The sequence below is a fragment of the Pseudogymnoascus destructans genome (genome assembly GCF_001641265.1).
Source record: "Pseudogymnoascus destructans isolate 20631-21 unplaced genomic scaffold scaffold_13, whole genome shotgun sequence".
NCBI lineage: Eukaryota > Fungi > Ascomycota > Leotiomycetes > Thelebolales > Thelebolaceae > Pseudogymnoascus > Pseudogymnoascus destructans.
The window spans coordinates 1,077,328-1,100,181 of record NW_020167532.1 but is presented as its reverse complement, the minus strand read 5'-3'; the positions used below and the strand labels follow the sequence as shown (position 1 = coordinate 1,100,181).

Below are 22,854 nucleotides of genomic sequence, written 5' to 3'. Positions count from 1 at the left end.
AGCCGATTCTCAGGATTATCAACAGTCCACTGACACCTATTGGTACAATAACAGCCGTAGACTTATAACACCCAATCATATAGCCTGTCTCATCAACATTCCATAAATTATATGGCTTAATGTTATGTTTTGTAATAAGGGCGTTATATGTGAGAAAGAATTCCTCAAACACCTCTTTCTTTTGTGCTTGCTTCCGATGTGTATTTAACATCTTCGTGTGAATTGTATGAAATTCGGGGTGTGCTTTTAGAAATCGTTGTAGCCACCGTTGTGATGGTATTGTACGATTAGGTCGCAAGTCTGCAACTGCCCGTAGTATCATAGATCGGTTGGCAGGGACCCCGCGCTCAAGTTGGTCGTATATGAATTGACAGACCGCAGTCTCTTGCGATTGAGATAAGACTCGATTGCTACCTCCGTGGGGTAATTGAGGAGACGTAGTACTCGTAATACGACGTCGGAGTGTCTCACGGTTGACATTGAATTTATTTGCAAGCCACAATTGTATATGTACTTGGTTGTTTTAAGAAGAACTGTTGGGCCTCATTAAGGCGAGCAATCCTAGTAGGATCGTTATTTTGAGGCATTGTAGATACTATGTTATGAAGAATACTGGGTGCACCTCTTGAATCCATATCAAGTATATTCTGAATAGCCACCTCCTCCTCTAGCATAGTTAATTTCGTCATTGCAGGCCGGCGTTCGTAGATAGTAGTTCGGCGTTCATTCTGTCGCAGAGTGTAGAATGAGGTACTTCATAGAGCTTAGCAGCCTTCTGACGACTTAGATTTTCCGATGTTCGGATAGCCTCGATAGCTAGAATAATTTTTGCTTCCTGGCTAATTACTGACATAATAAAGGTGGAAAAAACGCATTGTGAAGTTAGAGGGTAGGAAATTCGGTAAAAGTGTCCGACGTACTGATATGTCCGACGTACTGATAAACCACGTTGGCTGAAATTTGTTTTTGAGGTTATGTTCATGCCCAGCATCTTTCTAAAGCCGGAATGCTCTTTCCACATTGTAATGTACGTGATAATTTCGGAAAGAGCGTACAAGAGGGCCACAAGAGGAAAGAGTCAAAAGATGTATCACTGACAGCCTTCTCTCCTTTTAAAAAACAAACAACTGAAATAACGCATGAATAGGCCGAGAGCTTCTCGTCTTTCAAAAAGAAGTCACTGAGACAACAACAAAATAGTCGAAAAAATGGCATCCGCACTCATTAGAATGGGCCCCCCGGATAATACGGATAATACTGTTGATAATCTCCCAGCCATTGGCAGTGAAGTTCAAGTCATGCCTGGTAATATACTTGCCCAGAGACTGCCCCCAAGTTTCACATCGGAGTCTGGAGAACCTATTACGATCTTTATGTAGGGCTCCAAGATACCCCAAAGCAATATACATCACTACAGGCCACTGATACAGCATAGAATTGGCATCACCGGCTATATTGGTGGTACCGTTGCTCGTTACCTTATCAGGTCTCATCCCGAACTCGAGGTAGCTGCTCTTGTACGAAACGAAAATCATGTAACCAGTACTTCGGCAATGTTTCCAAGGGTCCGGATAGTGAGAGGGTCTCTTGATGACCGGGACATCTTGATCGAGGAGTGTTCAAAAGCAAAAATGGTTCTACGTGTGTACTCTTCTCCCCAGAGTTCTCCCCCGACATACCAACTGATGAATTGACGATCAAAGACTAATTGGTGTGGTGTCATAGAGATGGCTACGGAGCATGAGGAAGGCTTGTCGTCAATCATCGAAGGCATAAGAAGTAGCGACGAGAGAGATTGCGGGTATCTCATACACACGTCTGACATATCGATGCTGGTCGACCAAGCCCTTGCACTGGGAGAGTACGAAGACAGGGTGAACGATGATGTTGCCGATTTCGATAGAATCAAGGAAAAACTGTCAAAACATCCCAGGGGTTTGGAAACAATGATCATGAATGCCGCAGCACATAATACAGAGAACCGGAGGCCTGTGAAAACGGCCATAATTTCCTCGTCAGCAGTATATGGCTTTGGGAGGGGGCCAATCAGCAAACGCGGAGGCAAGTTGACAGCAATGATGAGGGCTATCATACTACATAAAAGCCCTTTCAAGGTGGAAAATGGAAAAAACTATTGGAGTGCCGTCGATATTGACAATCTGGCTAGGGCATACTTGTGCTTAGTCGAGAAAGCACTCGGCCCAGTAGGTGTGGGTGACGGACACTGGGATTCTAAAGGGTACTATGTTGCTGAAACAGAAGAACTTGTACGTATGACCCCCAAGCTGGCTTCATTATCTGCTAATAATCAAGTGCTGGGCCGAATTTGCACAAGACATAGGCGAACGGGTCCAGGAACGACTTTTTGTCGACGAACCAGTTGTTATGAAGAAGTTGACCGCCAGCGAGGTCGATGCAATATACGCCGGAGGTTCGACATACTGGGGAACAAACGCTAGGTGCATTGGAAGTCGCCTGCGCCAGATTGGTTGGAACCCCGAGCGTGCCGATCTGATCAAATACGTCAACCAAATATTGAGGTTTGAGATTGAGGATCTTTATGGGATCACCATTGAGGAACAAGAACTCGAAGAAGACGAGAGACGTCCTAGGGGTTACCTAGATAACTCCCCCGCTTTACAGGCCAGCTTTGGAAACGTCATAAATGAGAATAGTCCGTCTGCCAGATTATTTATAGAGAGAGATAACCCGACTTCGGATGCTGTTTCGACTGATGAAGAAGCGTCGATGCAACCACTGAGAGAAGAGACAGAAGAGACTAGAGGGGAGAATGAGGAAAATGAGGGAGAAGGGAGAGAAACGGGAGAAGGGAGAGAAGGGGGAGAAGGGGGAGAAGGGAGAGAAGGGGGAGAAGGGGGAGAAGGGGGAGAAGGGGAAGAAGGGGGAGAAGGGGGAGAAGGGGGAGAAGGGGGAGAAGGGGGAGAAGGGGAAGAAGGAGGAAGAAGAGGAGGAGGAGGAAGAAGAGGAGGAGGGGGAAGAAGAGGAGGAGGGGGAAGAAGGGGGAGGGGGGGGGGAGGGGGAAGAAGAGTAAGAGCGGCAAGTGCAGCAAGAGCGACAAGATCGATGACTAGAGCGATGGCAAGAGCGATTGCGAGGACGACAAGAGCAACAAGTGGGGCAAGAGGTGGAATAGGGGCGAGAGGGGTAAGAGGAGATAGAGGTGGAAGTGGAAGTGGTTGGTAATTGATAAACCAACTGTGTGAGCCTTGTTGGATGTTGGCTCGAAATCCACAGAGTATGAGGCATTTAAGTATCATTAACGTAAATACAGTATTAGCTCACCTGCGAAACGAGTAGCGAAGAAATTATGAATAGAAGTACGTATTGTGTACTATGCCTAGACTTGTCCAGCCAATACTGTGTTCTCGATCAGTCCACACTGCCAAGGTGTATATTTATACACCGCAGAAGTGGTGGTTGAACTGTACTAAATAATATTTTGTCAAGTACTCATTCAAGAAGTGGTGATGATGGAGACGCTCGCTCTGTTTCAAATTATGCTATTATAATCGAGATTGAGACGCTCGCTCTGTTTCAAACTATGCTATTATAATCGAGATTGCACCCGTCGCTGCATCAGCTCGCCATCCTTCTTTGCCCATTCCCGCAAGACGCGCCTCTGAATCTTGCCACTCTCCAATTTCGGAACTTGCTGAACAAACACCACTCCTCCCACAAGGTATTTGTATTTTGCCACCCGCGACTTTATCCAGTGTTCGATATCTTGGGGTGTTACTTTTCCTTTTGAAGCTTCTTGGATGGCGACGTAGGCTCGGGGTAGCTCTTCTTCGCCACTGCGGAAATGTTAGTATGGAGAGAAAATAAAGGAGGAGAGAGGATACAATTTGATTCCTACGACACCTGCGTCTGCGATATGCTCGTTCTCCAGAAGTACTGCTTCTAACTCTGCTGGGGCGACTTGGAATCCATTCACTTTGATGAGTTCCTATAATCATCATAAGTCAGTTGCACATACATCTTATGGACAACAGACTAACCTTTTTCCGATCGATAATCCAGAAATTCCCATCAGCATTGCAAACAGCTATGTCCCCCGTTCGTAACCACCCCTCGGTATCAATATTTTTGTTGGTGGCTGCTGCGTTGCGCCAGTAGCCAAGAGCTATCTGTGGCCCCCTTAGGTACAGCTCTCCTGGCTGCCCATACGAAACTTCCTGTCCATAATCATTGATGAGCTTGCATTCAGTGTTTGAAAGTAGCTTTCCAATGCTGCCAGTATTATCGATGTCGATAGCTAGCATCCCCATCCCTCCACAGGTTGTTTCGGTCATCCCATAGCCTTGTATAATGTTGAACCCGAATCTCTTCGAACAATGATTCTGTAGCTCCTTACTCAGTGGTGCTGCGGCGCACAGTGCCAGTGTCAATGAGCTGAGATCATATTTGCTTGTGACTGGGTGCTTGGACATCATAACCAGAATCGGCGGCACAAGCTGCAACGTCGTGATCCGATACGTCTGTATGGCGTGCAGAAAATCCTCGAATACAAACTGCTTCATCACATAGACTGGTATCCGCCTTTTGAGAGATATGGTGATTAAATATAGTTGTCCATATGCGTGGTAGAGAGGAAGATAGCCGAGCCAGCGGTCATCGGGTAAGAGGAGCCGTCTATTGTGGATGAGGTTGAATATATTTTGAGCGGCGTTGGCAATGATATTGGCGTGGCTTACCATTACACCCTTTGGATGACCTGTCGTTCCAGATGAATAATTGATCGATGCAATTGTCCTCAGAGATTCTTCTGGTGTGAAGCTTGGCCAAGCGTAGTTGTCAGCGCCATATTCCTTGAGGAGAAGGCGCCAATCTAGGACACCGAGAACGGGCGTGCACTCAACATCTGAGAGTTGGAAGATTTTTGAATTTGATAAGCCGATTTTGGCGACAGCCTCGACTGCTAATGGTACAAAGTTGGGGTGCACAAGTATGACGCTTGGCTGAACATCCTCGATTTGGTAGACAAGCTCTGGAAGCGCATGAGAAAACGAGAATGTGAGTTGGCAAGATACTGACCTCGCAAAGTAAATGCTGGATTTGCTGCACTGAATCTGTATCCTCCACCAACGATTCCGAGGTATGCTACAGGCACAAATATGTGGTTTGGTGTAAAGAGCATAACAACCTCGTCCTGGCGCAAACCTGCATTGTTGAGGCCCCTGCTGAAGCTCTTGCTCCATTTTAAAACCTGGGCCTCTGATAAATAGTTGCTTGGGTCCTGTGAATCTATCCAGAGCGGCTCATTGCTTGGTTCCAAACCGGGCGGGAAGAGGTAGTCTACCAAATTAGTTTGAGGGATCGCAAGGTAAGGGTGCACGGATTTGAAAGGCATTTTGCATCAATAAATGATCTGTCGCTTGTACGCCAGAGAGCAACACAATAATGAGGCAGAAGGAAGGAGTTTATTATAACATTTTTTTCGCATTTGCATCACCTGCACCGATGGCTTCAATTGAAGTTCAAGGCTGAATTTGCCAGGATGAAATCCACCATGGCGGATTTATCACGAGGCTGCCCCCAACGCTTTACATGTCGTGCATGATAGGCGGTGAGCCCTCCTCCACTTCCTCCAGGGGCTGCCCGGATTACCTCAGACGTACATGTACTGTACATAGGAGCAGGACATATATGTCACCAACACTCGTGATGGGTTGTCGAGTTGGGCCGACCATACAGTATTTTTAGATGCTCGTGCGATCACCAACCAAAACTATAGCGGCTAATATCCATACAGCATCCTTCCAATCCGTATACTTGGCGCAAATCCTGCTTGAACATGGATCGGTGTGGAAAATCGGAGATGCATAGATAGCTACTAACGATAGGGCTGAGCTTGTTGAGAGATGCTCACATGGCGCATGTCTCATGATATACCTGACAGACAAATTCTGGCATTCAACTAACGTCTAACTAAACAGAGCCAACGCATAAACTAGAGCAAACATGATAATCATTAAAAATTTCCGTCAAACTACATCTATCATGCACTCATTATGTGCACAAAAACATAACATGACAAAACAAGCGAAGGGGTATAAAAAACAAATCGCATCAAAACATCAATCTCCTTCAACAATAATCACACTTCGGCCGTTGCTTCATAGCACACCACCTATTTGGCGGCAACAGGGGTCTTGGCTGCTAGGCTCTCAGGAGCGAGCGGCAGCCGATTCGACGATCGGAGGTGTTGCCTCTTTCGAGCTATTTCCGGGCCAGAACCAAGAACCGAGGCGACCAAGAATACTCTTGCGCTTTACGTGACCCTTCTTAAACTTTGATGTGGTAGGTGTGGTTGGTTCATCGGCGGCTTTCTCAGCTGGCGTCGATGGTGCGGCTGAAACTGGTTCCTTGGCCTCTGCTGTGTCGGCAACTGGAGCAGCAGCATCAGTGGCTGCAGGATTCTGATCGGCATCGGAAGTCTCAGCAGTCTTGAATGAGCCGGATGCTTCAGAGGACTCAGCAGCTGTGACTGGTTCGGCAGCGGAGACGGATTTGGTGGCAGGCTTGGAGATAGCTTCGTTAACAGCCGCGGGAGCCTCGACAGGTGCGGCCTCAGCTACAACTGCTGGCGCAACCGGAGCGGCCTCTTCAACCTTGGGCTGTTCTGCAACCTTAAGTTCTTCTTGGACCTTTGGCTCTTCGGCAGCGGCAGGTTCCTCAGCCTTGGTTGCTTCCTCAGCAACAACTGGGGCCTCCACTTTGGCCTGTTCCACTGCGGCTGGTTCCTCAACGACAGGCTCCTGAACTGCAACAGGCTCCTCTACCTTAGTAGGCTCTTCAACTACAGCAGGCTCCTCCACCTTAGTGGGCTCCTCCACTGCGGCAGCCTCCTCCACCTTGTTGGGCTCTTCCACTACAGCAGGCTTGGCAACCACTGGTTCCTCAACCTTAGTCTCCTCCACTTTGGTAGCCTCCTTAGCGGGAGCTACTTCCTTAGCCTCAGCAACCTCGCTAACGGCAGCCGCCTCCTTGACCTTTGGCTCCTCAACTGCGGTCGTCTTAGCAACAGCTGGCTCCTCAGTAGCGGCGGGCTCTGCGGCAACAACGGGTACCTCAACCTTATCCTCCTCTACTGCGGCGGCAGGCGACTCAACTGCAGTCTCTGCAACACCGGCAGGTTCCTCGACTGTGGCGACCTCCTCAACCTTGGTCTCCTCAACTGCGGACTTCCCAGCGACAGCTGGCTCCTCAGTAGCGACTGGCTCCGCGGTTGCAACCAGCTCTTCGACCTTGGTCTCCTCCACTACAGCGGGTGCCTTAACGGCAGTCTCTGCAACAGCAGCAGGCTCCTCTACCTTGGCAGGCTCCTCAACTGCGGCAACCTCCTCAACCTTGGTATCCTCAACCGGGGCGACCTCCTCGGCCTTGGTCTCCTCAATCTTGGTCTCCTCAATCGGGGCGACCTCCTCGGCCTTGGTCTCCTCAATCTCCTCAACTGGGGAGGCCTCCTCAACCTTGGTCTCCTCAACTGCGGCGACCTCCTCGGCCTTGGTCTCCTCAATCTTGGTCTCCTCAACCGGGGCGACCTCCTCAACCTTGGCCTCCTCAACTGGGGCGGCCTCCTCAACCTTGGTCTCCTCAACTGGGGCGGCCTCCTCAACCTTGGTCTCCTCAACTGCGGCGGCCTCCTCAACCTTGGTCTTCTCCTCAATCTTGGTCTCCTCAACCTTGGTCTCCTCAACCGGGGCGACCTCCTCAACCTTGGCCTCCTCAACCGGGGCGACCTCCTCAACCTTGGCCTCCTCAACTGGGGCGGCCTCCTCAACCTTGGTCTCATCAACTGCGGCTGGTTCTTCGTTGGCTTTGGTGGATTCTTCGACAACAGCTGGCTCCTCAACTGTGGCAGGCTCCTCAATCTTGGTCTCCTCAATCGGGGCGACCTCCTCGGCCTTGGTCTCCTCAATCTTGGTCTCCTCAACTGGGGCGGCCTCCTCAACCTTGGTCTCCTCAACTGCGGCGACCTCCTCGGCCTTGGTCTCCTCAATCTTGGTCTCCTCAACCGGGGCGACCTCCTCAACCTTGGCCTCCTCAACTGGGGCGGCCTCCTCAACCTTGGTCTCCTCAACTGGGGCGGCCTCCTCAACCTTGGCCTCCTCAACTGGGGCGGCCTCCTCAACCTTGGTTTCCTCAACTGGGGCGGCCTCCTCAACCTTGGTATCCTCAACCGGGGCGACCTCCTCGGCCTTGGTCTCCTCAATCTGGGTCTCCTCAACCGGGGCGACCTCCTCAACCTTGGCCTCCTCAACTGGGGCGGCCTCCTCAACCTTGGTCTCCTGAACTGGGGCGGCCTCCTCAACCTTGGTCTCCTCAACTGCGGCGACCTCCTCAACCTTGATCTCCTCAATCTTGGTCTCCTCAACCGGGGCGACCTCCTCAACCTTGGCCTCCTCAACTGGGGCGGCCTCCTCAACCTTGGTCTCCTCAACTGGGGCGGCCTCCTCAACCTTGGTCTCCTCAACTGCGGCGGCCTCCTCAACCTTGGTCTTCTCCTCAATCTTGGTCTCCTCAACCTTGGTCTCCTCAACCGGGGCGACCTCCTCAACCTTGGCCTCCTCAACCGGGGCGACCTCCTCAACCTTGGCCTCCTCAACTGGGGCGGCCTCCTCAACCTTGGTCTCATCAACTGCGGCTGGTTCTTCGTTGGCTTTGGTGGATTCTTCGACAACAGCTGGCTCCTCAACTGTGGCAGGTTCCTCTACCTTGGTCTCCTCGACCGCAGCAGGTTCCTCAGCGTTAGTTTCCTTAACTGCAGCAGGCTCCTCCACCTTGGTCTCGGCGACTTCCTCAACTGCTGCTGGCTCCTCGACCTTAGCGTCCTTAACAGAGGCAGCCTCCTTGGCCTCGGCGACTTCCTCGACTGCTACTGGCTCCTCGATCTTAGTCTCCTCAACAGGGGCAGCCTCCTTGGCCTCGACGACTTCCTCAGCAACCTCTGGCTCCTTGGCGACAACAGCTTCCTCCTCTACAGCAGCCTCAACTGGTGCTACAGCTTCAACTGGCTGCTCTTCCTTAATGGCCTCCTTCACCTCCTCGGTGGGAGCGGAGACTTCTTCGGTAGCAACGGCAGCCTCGGCTGGCTTAGATTCCTCAACGACCTCCTTCACTTCCGCAGGAGTATGAACCTCTTCGGTATCTGCCACAACATCGACTGGCTGGCCCTCTTCAGGGACCTCCTTTGTCTCAACAGCTGCAGGAACCTCTGCAGCGACCTTGGCGTCTTCGGATGCAGCGACCTCTTCGGTAACTGGAGATTTCTCGGTCACTACCTCTTCGGCAACCTTCTGGGTCGTCTCGGCAGATTCAGTAACCTCGGTGGCTTCAGCGGCAGCAGGTGCCTCGGTGGCAGCAACTTCCTTGTCGGCAACCTCCTTTGCAGGGGCAGCCTCGGCTTCAACAGGGGCCTCAGTCTCGGCAACCTCTACTGGCGCTACCACGTCTGGGGTTTCGGAGGCCTCGACAGCGGCAGGTGCGACCTCCTTCTCCTCCACCTCGACAGGTGAAGGCGCGGCCTCCTTCTCCTCAACAGCAGCAGGTGCGACCACCTTCTCCTCCGTCGCTTCGACAACGGCGGGTGCAGCATCCTTCTCCTCAACAAGAGCAGGCGCGGTCGCCTTCTCTTCGACAGCAGCAGGTGCGACCTTCTCCTCAACAGGGGCGGGGGCGGCTTCCTTCTCCTCTGCTGCCTCGGCAACGGCAGGTGCAGCCTCCATCTTCTCGACAGCGGCGGGGGCGGCTTCCTTCTCCCCTGCTGCCTCCGCAACGGCAGGTGCAGCCTCCTTCTTCTCGACAGCGGCAGGAGCGGCTTCCTTCTCCTCAACAACGGCAGGCGCGGATTCCTTCTCCTCAACAACAGCAGCAGGTGCAGCCTCCGCCTCCTCGACAGTGGCAGGTGCGACCTCCTTCTCCTCGACAACGGCAGGAGTAACATCATCTGCCTTCTCCTTCGAAGAAGTGGCTGCCACGACTCCAGCGGCAATCGCAGAAACACCTAGTGCAGCGGCTCCAGCGGCAATGACTTCACCCTTCGATACATCCGCCTTCCCCTTTGCCTTAGACTTCTTGTTCTTGCCCTTGTTACCCGTAGCAGCAGCAGCTGGCTCAGCCTCCACAGCCTTCTCCTCAACTTCTGGCTCAGCAGCGGCAACAGGAGCCTCTTCCTTGACCTCCTCAGTTGCAACTACTGGCTCAGCCTCGGCTTCGGGTTCAGCAGCAGCGACAGGGGCGGACTTGTCCTCCTCGGTGCCAGCGACGGCTGGCTCTGCCTCTACTACGGTGGCTTCTGGTGTAGGCTCAGCAACGGCTTCTTGGGTATCGTCTTTCTTCTCCTCGGCAACAGCCGATGGCTCAGACTTGGTCTCAGCCTCTGCAACAGCAGCAGGGGCCTCCTCCTTGGCCTTCTCGACAGCAACTACTGGCTCAACCTCCTTGACCACGGCCTCTGGCTGGGAAACAGCAACTGGAGCGGATTCCTTTGTTTCCTTAACAGCGCCGACAGGCTCAGCGACAACTTCCTTTGCTTCAACCTCTGGCTCGGCAACGGCAGCGGGAGCGTCCTCCTTCTTCTCCTCAACAACAGCCACAGGCTCAGCCTCAGCCTCCTTGGTCTCGGTAGCAGCTTCCTCGGCAATAACTGGGGTATCATTCTTCTCTTCGGCGTCGACAACTGCCTTCTCAATAACCTCCGGCTCAGCCTCAACCTCCTTGGTCTCGGTCACAGGCTCCTCGGCAATAACTGGGGTATCATTCTTCTCCTCGGCGTCAACAACTGCCTTCTCAGTAACCTCCGGCTCAGCCTCAACCTCCTTGGTCTCGGTCACAGGCTCCTCGGCAATAACTGGGGTATCATTCTTCTCCTCGGCGTCGACAACTGCCTTCTCAGTAACCTCCAGCTCAGCCTCAACCTCCTTGGTCTCGGTCACAGGCTCCTCGGCAATAACTGGGGTATCATTCTTCTCCTCGGCGTCGACAACTGCCTTCTCAGTAACCTCCGGCTCAGCCTCAACCTCGCTGGTCTCGGTCACAGGCTCCTCGGCAACAGCTGGGGTATCATTCCTCTCCTCGGCGTCGACAACTGCCATCTCAGCAACCTCCGGACAAGCCGCCACGGCATCAGTCTCAGTCTCCTTGGCCTCGACATCTGGGACAGCTGCGGCAGCGGCACCGTTTGTCTCGGCATCCTTGACGTCTTTGGTCGCTTCAGCTTCAGCCTTTGATGCTTCCTCCGACTTAGCCTCCTCCTCCTTGTCCTTGGAGCCTACAGCGACGGCACCTGCGGCGGCAATTGCTGGGATAGCCAGCGCTGCTGCTGACTCTGAAGCGCCTGCCTTTGCTTTTGCGGCCTTCGCCTTTGATTTCTTATTCTTGACCTTCTTACCCGCAGCAGCTGCAGGCTCCACGGTTTCGACGGTAGCTTCGCTCGCTGGTGCCTCTGGCTCGGCTTGTGCAGCCTCTGGCTCTACCTCGCGCGTAGTCTCCGCATTTTCGGTAGTAGCAGGTGCAGCCTCAGATGTTTTAGCTTCAGCTTCAGCGGCCTTCTCTCTTGTGGCGTGTGCCTCAGCCAGAAACTCCTTGGGCACTTCCGTCACAGTGACGGACTTGTCATCGGCGGCGGCAGCAGCAACGGGGGTCTCCTCGGTTACGGCTTTGTCGGTGACCTCCTTAGCATCTTCCTCAGGTGCCTCCTTCACAATTTCAGTCCCTGTTGCTTGGACTAGGATGATGTCTTCACCATCCTTGCCCTTGCTGGCGTCAACAGTGACGTCGACCTTGACATCGCCTTGGGGTGTTGCAACGACGACATCTTCCACCTTTGCTTCAGCATGTTCCTTGTTGGCAGCAACATCCTTCTTCAGCTGCTCCGAGATATCCTTCATCACATCGCTGCTTGCCTTGATAGCGATACCCTTAGCGGTGCTCATGGCGTGATCTGAGGCCATCTTGCCAACCATCGCGAGTGCAGGAACGAGAATTCCTGGTGCGACCATCGTGGCGGCTCCGACAGCAATAGCGATAGCTCCCCTGTGTGACATGTTAGCCATTCCAAATCAGTGAATAAGGTTTGGTGTGAATGTGGAACTTACTCAGCAATCATCTCTGGGTGTTCTTTAATCGCCTCTCCGACATCCTGGACGCCTTCTATGACCTCCTTCGTAACAAGTTGCACAGCATCGGCGATTTTCTCCATCAAGGTCTCGTCATCCTTGTCAGTAATTGTAGATGCAACTTCCTTTGCGATGTTGTTATAGATTTCTTTTGCGTCTTCTGCTGTCTTCGCCTGCAGTTCCGTCGCTGCAGCTGCCACACCTGCTGCGACTGATCCGCCAGTCTATTTTAATGTATTAGTAAACGCCGTATTGGTTTAGATGGATGTAATAAGCTTACAGTTTGTACGACTGTTGCCTCAACAGCAGGTGCAGGTGCTTCCTTTGCGGCTCCATCCTTAGCGTCTGGTGCTGGAGTTGCCTCTTTGTCGATAGGTGCCACTTCCTTGGCCCCATCTTCGGTTGGTGCTTTGGCGTCCTCTGCAGGTGCTGCTTCTGTGACTGGGGTATCCTCCTTGACTGGAGCAGCGTCTTTCACCGGAGCTGCATCTTTAGCTGGAGTGGGCTCAGCCGGTGTGACCTCCGGCGCTACTTCCTTTGGTGCTTCTGGTACAGGAGCCTCTGGTCTTGGTGCTGGTGCCTCCTCTTTGGCGGGGGTTTTCTCCTCCTCTACAGGAGCCGTCTTCTCCTCAGCTGGAGGTGCTGCCTCAACAGGGGCAACCTCTTCAACAGGAGCGGCTTCAACTGCAGGCTTCTCCTCGACGGGAGCCTCCACTTTCTCCGGAGCCGCCTCCGGTACTACAGGAGTTGTCTCTTTATCCTGTTCCACAGCAGTAGTAGCCATATCCGTGACCGTCTGGGGGACAGCTTCTGCAACAATATCTTTGGTCATAATCCACAATCACAGCTCTCTTTGGCAGTGAAAAAGCAGTATGAAGAAGAGAAAAGGGCAACAGCAAGGAAAACAGCAGAGACGCCAGCTTTGTAAACAAACCTGGGTCCTCTTTGGGGGTCGGCTTCTTCCTCGCAGATTGCGTTGCATGGGGGGCAGCTCCATTGGAGGCGCCCCCGAGTCCTTATCGGGTTAGGCAAATTACCTGATTAGGCTAAGTTTAGTTGACAGCGATGGGGTCCAGCAATGACCCTTGAGATCGCTCCGAGCCGAGCACTACGCTAGGTGATTTTGGGGATAGCGCATGAACTCGGCTATGCACGTGATGGATCTAGTTGGGTGTTGGGTGTCGTGTGTCTCGTTTACCGCTTTCTCTCCCCAACGTCCCCAACTTCCTTTCGTTCGTTCGTCAATGATTCTCCTTGGAAACTTGGAAATATAAAACATCAAATATATGAAATACGTGCATTGCAGCAGACTAATATGCGTTACAGAATGTATTGCACCATGCATGACAAGATCAAGGCGTCAACTGCATCATTGGCCGTAAATTGTCCGCCGTTGCCGCCCATTTCCAAGACACGGCCGTGATCATCCTAATAAGTACACGAGGTACTGCTAATCTATGCGTGGGGTACATATTACGATGGCTCCCCACTAGTTTGCCCGATAGGATGCCATCCCCGACTATTTTGTACAGTACAACTCACCGACTCACCGACTCACCGACAGTTACTGTAGTAACACGATTTTCGAGTTGCGGGAGGCCGTGATCAGGTTCTTTATCATGAATGCATGCTGCTTAAGTGGTTGCGGATGGCCGAGGTACTCGTTATTGCTAAAATACCCGTGATGGCAAACACGAGAAAGTTTCCAATGTCTTTATACTCCTCACCGCTAGTACAGACAGGACCAGGAGGAATTGTGCCAACTGTACCAACCGCCGTAACTTTTTTGTACTGTACCTATAGTTCCGTCGATCCTCAGCTGCTTCAAGTCTCTGGATTCCTGTTATCTCGACCCCGCGTATCAAATGGGGGGGACAATTACCTCGCCTTTTTTCGGAACGAACGAATATAATTTCTTACCACTAGATTACCATTGCATTTGACGTTTTGAGACATCGGAAAAGAGCGCTACAATCATATCAACGCTTTCCCATATTGTGATCTACTTCTGTGGCGGTTCTGACCCAGCTGAGGGGTTGACGACGGCCCAGTTTACTACAAATACTTTATAAGTCTCCGTCATACATCATCTTACCCCATCTCGACAAAAGAAGTACAACCACTGCTTGGCCAGTCTCATGTGGAATTATCACGGATTTTGTTGAAGCATCTCACAGCATGTTACAGGTGCGCCGGTAAGGTTACTTTTTGTCATTCTCTTCCATCATTCTTGCCAATTCTACATGTCACTTCCCCCCCTCATTCCTGCCATTTTTATACCTCAGAAAGCCCATCGTTCCTGCCAGTTCTATATATTAGACGCCTCCTATCGTTCCTGCCAGTTTATATCAGGCATCTTCCGTCGTTCTTGCCTGTTTTCTAAATCACTCATCTCCCATTGTTGTTCCTGCCAGTTCTATCCATCACTTATCTCCCATCGTTCTTACCGGTTTTATACATCATTTCATCTATCATCGTTCCCGCCAGTTTATTCATCGGGCATCTCCCACCGTTCCTGCCATTTTACACATCAGACACCTCCCGTCATTCTTGCCATTTTTCTACATTGCTCATCACCCATCGTTCATGCTAGTTCTATACACCAGGCACCTCCCGCCGTTCCTGCCAGTTCTATATATCAGGCATCTTCCATCGTTCTTTCCACTTTATATATCACTGGCACGTTGTAAATCTGCTCCTATTTCCCAGTATCCAGAATAACGTGTTCCAAATCACAATAAAAAGACTATTTCTTGACCCCGTTTGCATCTCATCTTGCCCGCTGTACCGTTCAGTTTAATCAGTCATCAACTTCCACCACCGTGACCTCCCATCCCAAAGGCTCTGCCTTCTTAACCGGCGCCGGCTCAGGCATTGGCCGTGCCACCGCCCTCACATTTGCCAAATACGGTGTCACGCGCCTCTCCCTAGCGGACCACGACTCTTCCTCCTTAGCAGCCACCACCAAGCTCATAAAAAAAAGCACATCCTTTAATCCAGATCCTAGAGCACTCTCTTGACATCACAAACGTAGGGGAAGTCCAAGCCGCTATCGCCCAAACAGCTACGGAGTTTGGGCGCATTGATGTAGCTGTCAATATCGCTGGTATCAGCCATAGTGGTCTAGCCCATGATTGTAAGACGGAGGAGTGGAGGAAGGTGTTAGGTGTTAATCTTGATGGGTTGTGGTTTTGTCAGCGGGAGGAGATAAGACAGATGTTGACACAGGAGTGAGTGATAATCTCCATCTTGACCTCCGTCTCAGAAAGTCGCCTATACAGTGAAGGTAGAATCTAGCCAACCCCCAAAGAGACCGCGGACCAAGAGAGGAAAGAGGCTCAACATCAATATCTCCTCAAGAGGCTGGTCTTGTTGGCGGCAGCATAAGCCCCGCTTATACTGCTTCCCAACATGGTATCTCCAACCATCCATCACCCCACTGCCACCACTTTGCTATACCCTTAGATTGACACATTGTAAGCCGTCATCAGTCTCTCCAGAAACGTAAGCTCATCCAGAACACTCATCATCCGCGGCATCGGCACCATGGAAACCGATGCCTTTACCTCGTCTGGAAATTGCTCCCGGGAGCGCTCAACCATCGGCGTAGCCGTCCAGCTATGCTACGTATTAATGAGAGATCGGTAAGCAGATACGGGGAATGACAAATTCTGGACAGATGGCATTGAATATAAGGGGTGGTGAGAAAAGGAGGGGGTGGTGAGAAATCGCGTAACCATAATAGCAAAGTATGATCGAGTATGAGTCGTGAGAAAAGGAGGGGGTGGTGAGAAATCGCGTAACCATAATAGCACAGTATGATCGAGTTTAGTGACATGTCATATTTCCGTAGGGTATGCTCTTGTGGGTCAGGAATTCCCTCCTCGCGCCGGGTTTTCTTCCCGCGTGTGGGCATCCACGCCCTCGGCGACAATATTATCATCCTCTTCTTCCTGCTCCCACCTACTATTATGGTGTACACCACAGCTAATTATGTTGTTTTATGATAAACACTGCCATCACGGCACTGAGAGAGGAGAAGGCGATCAATGGGAGAAAGTTCAAGGTGACCACCGCCGATCTGGAGTTCATCCCAACCGGGGGACATGCCTCTGGAGCCAGTTGCGCCCATCTACACTTAAGCTGTACACCACAGTTAACTATGTTGAGTTGCACATCAACGCCGCCATTGCGGCACTGAGGAAGTATAAGCAGATAAAGGAGAGAATAAGAGGAGACACCAAGCTATCATCAGCGAGCTGAAGTTTATTCCCACCGGGGATATTGTCTCTGGGGCCTCCATCTCAGCGGAGAAGGAGGCGGCAAAGGGAACAGAGAAGGGGACGGAGAAGGAGGTGGAAAATGGGAGGTTGAAAAGGATAGGGGTGGTGAGAAAAGGGAGCGGTGGCGAGAAGGGGGTGGGCGGTAAGAAAGGGGAGGTGAGAAAAGTGGGCGTGGTTGAGATGGGGGGGTGTGAGAGTGGCGAGGGCCAAAACAAAACGTGGAGGGAGAAAGAAGGGAAGGGTCACTCCAGTGATGAATGTGAGGCTGAGCACTTAGATTGCGTATTTAATTGCTAATGTGAGAACAAGTACGCATGAAGCGCTTTCTAGGTCACGCCTTGCCCCATTTACTGAGTACACGATTATTTACCCCCCCCCGGGTCTGCAACCGGCTGTTCAGGTATATTATAGGGTGCTCAATTCTCAGGGATATATCCGAGTATGGAGCTACTTTTCCAGCGTCTTGTCACGAAGAACTGGATAGTTGCGCAGGTGCTAGATTTCTTTACTCAAAACGCAAGGGAGAAGTATATTGTAATAGATAGACATAGGGAAGCTAGTGTAGAAACGCACCCGTGCCATCGTGCTCTGATTTTCCCGATATTAAAAATTATTAGTTATCTTAACGACTATTCTATATACAAAGTCATATATCGTAACTTGAAGTAGGATTCATACGTAGCCTTCTGCACAGTAGAAATGAATTCTTGCCTAGCGAGCTGTATACCTGAAAGATCTCCAACGGTTCGCCCGCCAAAATCAAGATCATAAGTCTCTTATGGCCATCCTCTAGGCTTCCTGTGACAAGAGCGGGGTCCGCTCGCCTTCCTCCACTACAGCATCCCGCTTGGCCAGGCCGTTCTTCCTCCCCTCGCGAGCCACATATGTAGCGTAAATCGCAGTCGGATAAAACATGACCCTGAGTATTCCATCAGTATTTTGCCTCTGTGATTGTGGGGAAGATAAACTTACAACAAAGCAAACCCAGCAATAAACGCCCTCATAACGCGGAGAAACCTATCGTTCGATGGCTCTCTGTACTTGTTCCCATGTTCCGCATACGCACTATCCAGCACAAGCCACAGCCACATCAACGTCGCCAGCAGCGACTTTGCAACCTCCAGGATGAACGATATGTTGGCGGACAGGCTTGGCATGCGGTTCTGGATGAGGAGGATAAAGAGGATTATAGTTGCGAGGAGACCGTTGACGGTGTACGTGCTTTGGGGAGTTAGCGCGGGCTGGCAATATAAGAGAGGGGGGTGGCTCGGGAGCGGGGGAGGAGCTTACAGGAAGCGGTATATGGTTTCGTAGTTATCCCATAGCTGGACGAAGGCGAGGAAGCCGAGGGTGAGGGCGATGGGGGTGGTGAGGAGGGCTTGGAAGAGGCCGGCGGCACGGAGGATTTGGTTCGTCATTGTTCTGGTTCTGGAGGATTCGAGGTTTTGTTACTTTGAGGACGACTTGGTTTGGACAGAGGATCCGTGCTGGGTGGGGTGGTTGAGGTGGGACGAGGAGAAAACCTACGAAGGCGGACTCATTAGATCGATATATTGAACGTGATTTCCCCTGGCCCCTAGCGTATACGGATGAGCTTAAGGGCGGCAGTAAATCCCGGGGCTATTGCTCTAGATAGCACTCTCAAAACCACGAGATAAGAGGCTTCCTGGCGTGTCAAATCTGTTGCTCGACAAGGTTTCAAAGCTGTATACCGACCCAAGGTCAGGGACTGGGCGCTTTGGGGAGGCAGGCTTGACTGGTGTATATATCACGTGAAATTAGTGCCTAAATCGGGACTAGGGTGCTCAGGTAGTAGACCGTGCTTGCATTAGGCACAGATCCACACAGGGGTTGAGGTCTTGTCATGATCCTTGATTGTGAACAAACTGGTTCATCACAATGCAGCTCATGAATCATGGGTATGATGGGCATAATAGGCGTCGTCTCAAAACTCTGAAGGGCGTTTATATATATATTGAGTGCTGTTTACTATCTATTCTCCGATAATTCTCCGATAGTGCATATATACGGTGTGAGTGTCGGCAGTTGTGCACTGTGAGAACTTGGTCCAAGTTAACAACCTCGAGGCTTTTTCGAGCAAATGCAAATGCCAAAGCTGAACCAGTCCACCACTATAACAAAGTTGTGTGCGCACATACGCTAGAGCTGCAATGACACTCTGTGGCGCGTAGCTTAGGGCCAATAACGATGGATCAATGTTATTATTAGTAAGTGTGCCATACAGCCATCACCAACGCGTCCCCAATTCTCTTTACGGGATCCCGCCTCATGATGTCTCAAGGCATCTGAAACTCCCTTACCTTTGGCCATCCAGCTTGATCCGGTGTCGGTGCGCGCGTATTTATTCCCCATGCCGCGATAGATCCGCAACCACAGCTCGGCATCTTAATATTTGCTGGAAACATCACACCCTTCTTGGTAGCAACAATTTTCGTCGTTGCGCGCTTTTGGTCGCGTCAGATCTTAAAAGGGTCGTGGGCACAAGATGACATTTGGGTCTTTATATCATGGGTTCGTGTCTCTGCCCTATGGTTTGCCACGAGTCGTACTGATTTCTCCGCAACAGATTGGATCTTTGGCCCACACACTTCTCAACTGCAGTATAACATTCTACGGCATCGGGCGCCACCTCTCCGTTCAAGTCCCGCAAAATGCCGTTCGTGTTCTCGTGATAAGCTATGCCACGCGCTTGCTATATCAATGCATTCTTGCCACGACCAAAATTGCGATCCTTACCCTATACCTCCGAATATTCACAAACGCCAGGAGTCAATCCATGGTATATGGGATGATCAGCTTTGTTGTGCTCTACACAATTCCCTGTCTCCTCTTGTTAATCTTCGAGTGCACTCCTTTCTACGATTCTTGGAACCCCTTCAAGTTTCCGCAGACGTGCGTAAATCTCACCCTCCAAGTATATATGTCCGCAGGCTTTAACATCTTCCTCGATGTCCTGATGGTCCTCTTTGCCGTACCACGCGTCCGTAGGTCTTTCTTCTCCTCTGGAATATACTGGATTGCCCAACTCACGCTGAAACATAGTGCCTCTTAAGCTTCCAAGGTTGCAGAAAGCCGGGCTTATTGCGATTACATCTCTCAGCTCCCTAGTCGTCATCTCATCCGTAGTTCGGCTTATCCGTATCAGTACATTGAGAACAAGCACGGATCTTCCATGTACGTTTTCTCTACTTCCATTCCATGGTCCGCCAATATTAATGCTCACCAGGGGACTCATATGACTTCACAACCTGGTCATCAATCGAAATCAACATCGGCCTCTTCTGTGCGACCGCGCCAGCTATCAGACCAGCAATCCGTGCCATGAAGGATGCTCTCCGTCTGAACACCTTACCTACTACGAGCCAGGGCACAAGATTTCCCTCGTCTATGACCGGAGGCCTGGAACTGGAAGAAGGCGAGGTTTTCAACGGGAAACCACCGGCAGTGCCGGCGAACAGTGGGTATTGGATTACTAAGAAAGTGCGGGTCACAGATCGGGAGCTGAGTGACGCAGATAGTTCAAAATGCGTGCTTGATTCCGTATCGACGAATAGGTCCCCAGAGAGTGGGACTCGCAGCGGAACTGAGAGTGGTGGAGAGATGGGGGAGAGAAAGGTGAGGCAGGGAGGAGGTGGGACGCTTTTTGTATAGATACCCCTGGGTGGCAGTCTGTTTTGGTTCTTTGGCGCAAGTTTTATTTCTTGTTATATACCCTATCTTGCATCATTTAGAATTACAGTATTAATCATGAATAAAAGAATATTAATGATGAGCCAAGGGTTATTAATCGCGAACCAAAGCTGGCGAGAATCAGATATCATTGTCGCGACCGATGTATCCCTCCCCCCTCCACAGCACCATCCCCAACACCGGCATCCCCTCAACATCCTCATCATCGGCGCCGGCTTAGCGGGTCTCTCCGCCGCCATCACACTATCACAGACCGGCCACGATGTCACGGTGCGTTCAGCCCCCTCGCCCACGGCCCCTTTCCCGATCTCCGCGCGGTGGCAGCGGTGGAGTCGGCGCTAATGCGTGCGCTGGTCCTGGAGCAGTCTGAAAGTAAGAGGGAGGCGGGGTATATGATCGTCATGGGCTCGAATGCGATGCGTGTGATTAATAAGATTGGTATTTCTCTCTCTCACTGCCTTGCCTTAACCCCTTTTTCGGGTTGCGCGTGTGGGAGGGTGCTAGTGTGGGATTTTGTATTAATTGTGATGTGAAGGACTTGATGCTCGGAAGGTGGGTACTGCTGATGTGGACTTTGTGAGTGCTGATCCGTGATGAGATGTGATCTCGAGTATTGTTGAATGAGGATGGATTACTCACTTGCTGAGTACCTAGTATGGGTCTTGGCAACTCAGTTATATCACGTGCCTCGCCTCCCATGAGTTGACCTTTTTCGGTTCCGTGGATGAAAGAACATGAGCACTGTCAAGAATTGCTCAGCGAAACTGCTTGCTTGCACACTTGCTGAAGAACATTTTCTGGGCAAATTGTTGTCAACATATCGTTATAAAGGATTGTTCCTCATTGCACTTCGAAATTGGATTTGGGACGCAAGATCAGGAGGAATAGAACGGAGGGCTAGAAGGGCGGCGACATTTTAAAAAGGGCTTAAAAAGTAAAGGCTGGGCGGGCATAAACCTAGGGCGATTTTGGTACAGATATGCACTAGTCTTTAAAAGCAATGATAGTCATCTGTTAGTGCTATTTATCAAGGGTCCACTTTTGTTCATTTAGGCTCCAGTCTTGACGTGATGTCCCGCCCCAGCTCCCTACGCCACGTGACACTATCGTATACAGTTTTGTTGTAATATGTCACATGATCTCAGCACCACTTCCCCGCAATTTCAGAACAACACGCAGATTACTCAACAGTTATGAGCCCGGAGCAACTCCAAGACGCATTTTGAAGCCTATAGAAACCCGTACGGACCTAATACCCCTCCTAGGAGTCGAAAAAACCATCATTATGGTGACCCTACAGAAGGCGGGGGTGGTCCTCACAAGCCCTAGAGACTGGGACGAGTGGATAGAGACTATCAAAACTGCTTCAATGAAGGCAGGAGTATGGGGGTATATCGATCCATCAATCGAGGACCCTCCTACACTCCTACAGCCCGTTCGACCTATTCCTGAGTTCGTACGGAGTGCCATGCAAGCTGGTGGTGGTGTTACTGCTCAAACAAGACCTGGAGTGTCAACAAGAGCTTCAGGTAGCCAGACCATCCAACCTTCAGTAGAAGGCCAACAGCAATTAACGTCAATTACGTACGCATCTCTTACAGAAGATCAGAAGGAACAGCTTCGAAACCTACAAGCTGATTTCCAATATGAGCGCAAGGTGTGGGAAAAGCAGGAGGAAGCAATTCAGGGGCTTCGCTCTAAGATCCAAGAAACCATCAAACGCGACTTCCTACCCTATACCTACAATTGCGATACTCGTACGATATGCTTAGAAAGCTACGAGACCGGTTCGCACCTACTCAAAGAGCTAGAATCGGAGAATGGAGACTAGAATGGCAAAAGGCTGCGAAAATGCAAAGAGGCAAGGACCTTGAAGACTGGCTCCTAAACTGGGAGAATCTATACACTCAAGGCCATACGCTACAGGCAACAGAGGTTATCGACCCTCACGACGCTATCTATACCTTCCTATATAAGTGACAAACCAGGATTCCAGTACGTTATCCAAAAGGCAGAAGAACAGAACAATTTCAACAACCGAATGGAGTACAAGTACGAATACAGATCCACCTATGTCTTTCACTACAGTCTTCCAAGTCTCCCAAGGACTAAAGCCGAAAACCTCAGCCTATGAGCTCTCTAAAAGCATAATTCTCGACTCTGGAGCTACAATTCACGTCTGCAACGACCGTACGAGGTTCTACAATATCCAAGAATGTCAAGATAATAGCTACCTCTTAGCTGGAGACCAAAGGGTGAAGATTGAAGCGTTTGGGTCTGTAGATATTACAGTCCAAAACGGGGAGGATAAGAAGTCTCTACGGACTATCACCCTTACAGATACAGCTCTCGTTTCATCCTTCCACACTTCAGTCGCTTCTCTTAGACGATTCATCCAAAAGGGAGTTCATTGGAATACCGCCGCACAAGGACTTACGTATGGAGATCAACCGTTCTGCAACACTCCAATGCTTCATGGACAATGGGTTCTTGAATACATCAAAAATGCCTACCCGAGCTGTTTATAGCACTCAGGATCAACAGGACAACGTTGTCCTATCTTCGTACGGACCTCGTAAGGACCTAAAAGGCACTGCAAAGGAATGGCATAACCGCATGGGACACCTAAACCAAAACGCCATTAGAAAACTCCAAGAGAAGACCGCTGGAGTTATCGTCACAGACCTAGACTCGTACGATACTCAGTGCGAAGTATGCTG

The 22,854-nt window shown here is 50.9% G+C and overlaps 7 protein-coding genes across 7 annotated transcripts; 2 read left to right on the top strand and 5 right to left on the bottom strand.

The window, feature by feature from the left end:
* Positions 1-1,180: 1,180 nt before the first annotated feature.
* Positions 1,181-3,052, top strand: VC83_05473 (uncharacterized protein; the record flags this gene model as incomplete). Its single annotated transcript, XM_024469095.1, has 5 exons — positions 1,181-1,375; positions 1,436-1,641; positions 1,726-2,267; positions 2,314-2,674; positions 2,784-3,052. Exons 1-5 carry the CDS (start codon positions 1,209-1,211, stop codon positions 3,050-3,052), a joined length of 1,545 nt encoding a protein of 514 aa, XP_024323159.1. The 5' UTR covers positions 1,181-1,208.
* Positions 3,053-3,520: 468 nt separating this feature from the next.
* Positions 3,521-5,503, bottom strand: VC83_05472 (uncharacterized protein). Its single transcript, XM_024469094.1, has 4 exons — positions 5,056-5,503; positions 4,020-5,008; positions 3,864-3,967; positions 3,521-3,815 (listed from the first exon to the last, which is right to left on the bottom strand). Exons 1-4 carry the CDS (start codon positions 5,369-5,371, stop codon positions 3,569-3,571), a joined length of 1,656 nt encoding a protein of 551 aa, XP_024323160.1. The 5' UTR covers positions 5,372-5,503; the 3' UTR covers positions 3,521-3,568.
* A 324-nt stretch (positions 5,504-5,827) lies between these two features.
* On the bottom strand, positions 5,828-12,972 carry VC83_05471 (uncharacterized protein; the record flags this gene model as incomplete). Its single annotated transcript, XM_024469093.1, has 6 exons — positions 5,828-8,309; positions 8,361-8,369; positions 8,400-8,450; positions 8,484-12,057; positions 12,120-12,364; positions 12,421-12,972. The coding sequence occupies 6 exons, from the start codon at positions 12,970-12,972 to the stop codon at positions 6,189-6,191; spliced, it is 6,552 nt and encodes a 2,183-aa protein (XP_024323161.1). The 3' UTR covers positions 5,828-6,188.
* A 1,968-nt stretch (positions 12,973-14,940) lies between these two features.
* Positions 14,941-15,257, bottom strand: VC83_05470 (uncharacterized protein; the record flags this gene model as incomplete). Its single annotated transcript, XM_024469092.1, has 2 exons — positions 14,941-15,081; positions 15,171-15,257. 2 exons carry the CDS (start codon positions 15,255-15,257, stop codon positions 14,941-14,943), a joined length of 228 nt encoding a protein of 75 aa, XP_024323162.1.
* Positions 15,258-15,601: 344 nt separating this feature from the next.
* Positions 15,602-16,272, bottom strand: VC83_05469 (uncharacterized protein; the record flags this gene model as incomplete). Its single annotated transcript, XM_024469091.1, has 2 exons — positions 15,602-15,758; positions 16,169-16,272. The coding sequence occupies 2 exons, from the start codon at positions 16,270-16,272 to the stop codon at positions 15,602-15,604; spliced, it is 261 nt and encodes an 86-aa protein (XP_024323309.1).
* Positions 16,273-17,018: 746 nt separating this feature from the next.
* On the bottom strand, positions 17,019-18,130 carry VC83_05468 (uncharacterized protein). Its single transcript, XM_024469090.1, has 4 exons — positions 17,951-18,130; positions 17,714-17,851; positions 17,396-17,644; positions 17,019-17,342 (listed from the first exon to the last, which is right to left on the bottom strand). Exons 1-4 carry the CDS (start codon positions 17,962-17,964, stop codon positions 17,213-17,215), a joined length of 531 nt encoding a protein of 176 aa, XP_024323308.1. The 5' UTR covers positions 17,965-18,130; the 3' UTR covers positions 17,019-17,212.
* A 1,090-nt stretch (positions 18,131-19,220) lies between these two features.
* VC83_05467 (uncharacterized protein) lies at positions 19,221-20,095 on the top strand (the record flags this gene model as incomplete). The annotated part of the gene is made up of 3 exons (XM_024469089.1): positions 19,221-19,428; positions 19,487-19,618; positions 19,671-20,095. The coding sequence occupies 3 exons, from the start codon at positions 19,221-19,223 to the stop codon at positions 20,093-20,095; spliced, it is 765 nt and encodes a 254-aa protein (XP_024323307.1).
* Between the last annotated feature and the right edge of the window lie 2,759 nt (positions 20,096-22,854).

What these genes read in the sequence shown, in the direction of transcription:
- VC83_05468 (XM_024469090.1), bottom strand. An exon ending in GAAACCATATACCGCTTCCT is followed by an intron (nt 17,645 to 17,713) that starts GTAAGCTCCTCC and finishes AACTCCCCAAAG; the next exon opens with CACGTACACCGTCAACGGTC. An exon ending in ATTGCTGGGTTTGCTTTGTT is followed by an intron (nt 17,343 to 17,395) that starts GTAAGTTTATCT and finishes TGGAATACTCAG; the next exon opens with GGTCATGTTTTATCCGACTG.
- VC83_05472 (XM_024469094.1), bottom strand. Translation starts at nt 5,371, where the DNA reads ATGCCTTTCAAATCCGTGCACCCTTACCTTGCGATCCCTCAAACTAAT. An exon ending in TCCAGCATTTACTTTGCGAG is followed by an intron (nt 5,009 to 5,055) that starts GTCAGTATCTTG and finishes ATGCGCTTCCAG; the next exon opens with AGCTTGTCTACCAAATCGAG. An exon ending in GGATTATCGATCGGAAAAAG is followed by an intron (nt 3,968 to 4,019) that starts GTTAGTCTGTTG and finishes TGATGATTATAG; the next exon opens with GAACTCATCAAAGTGAATGG.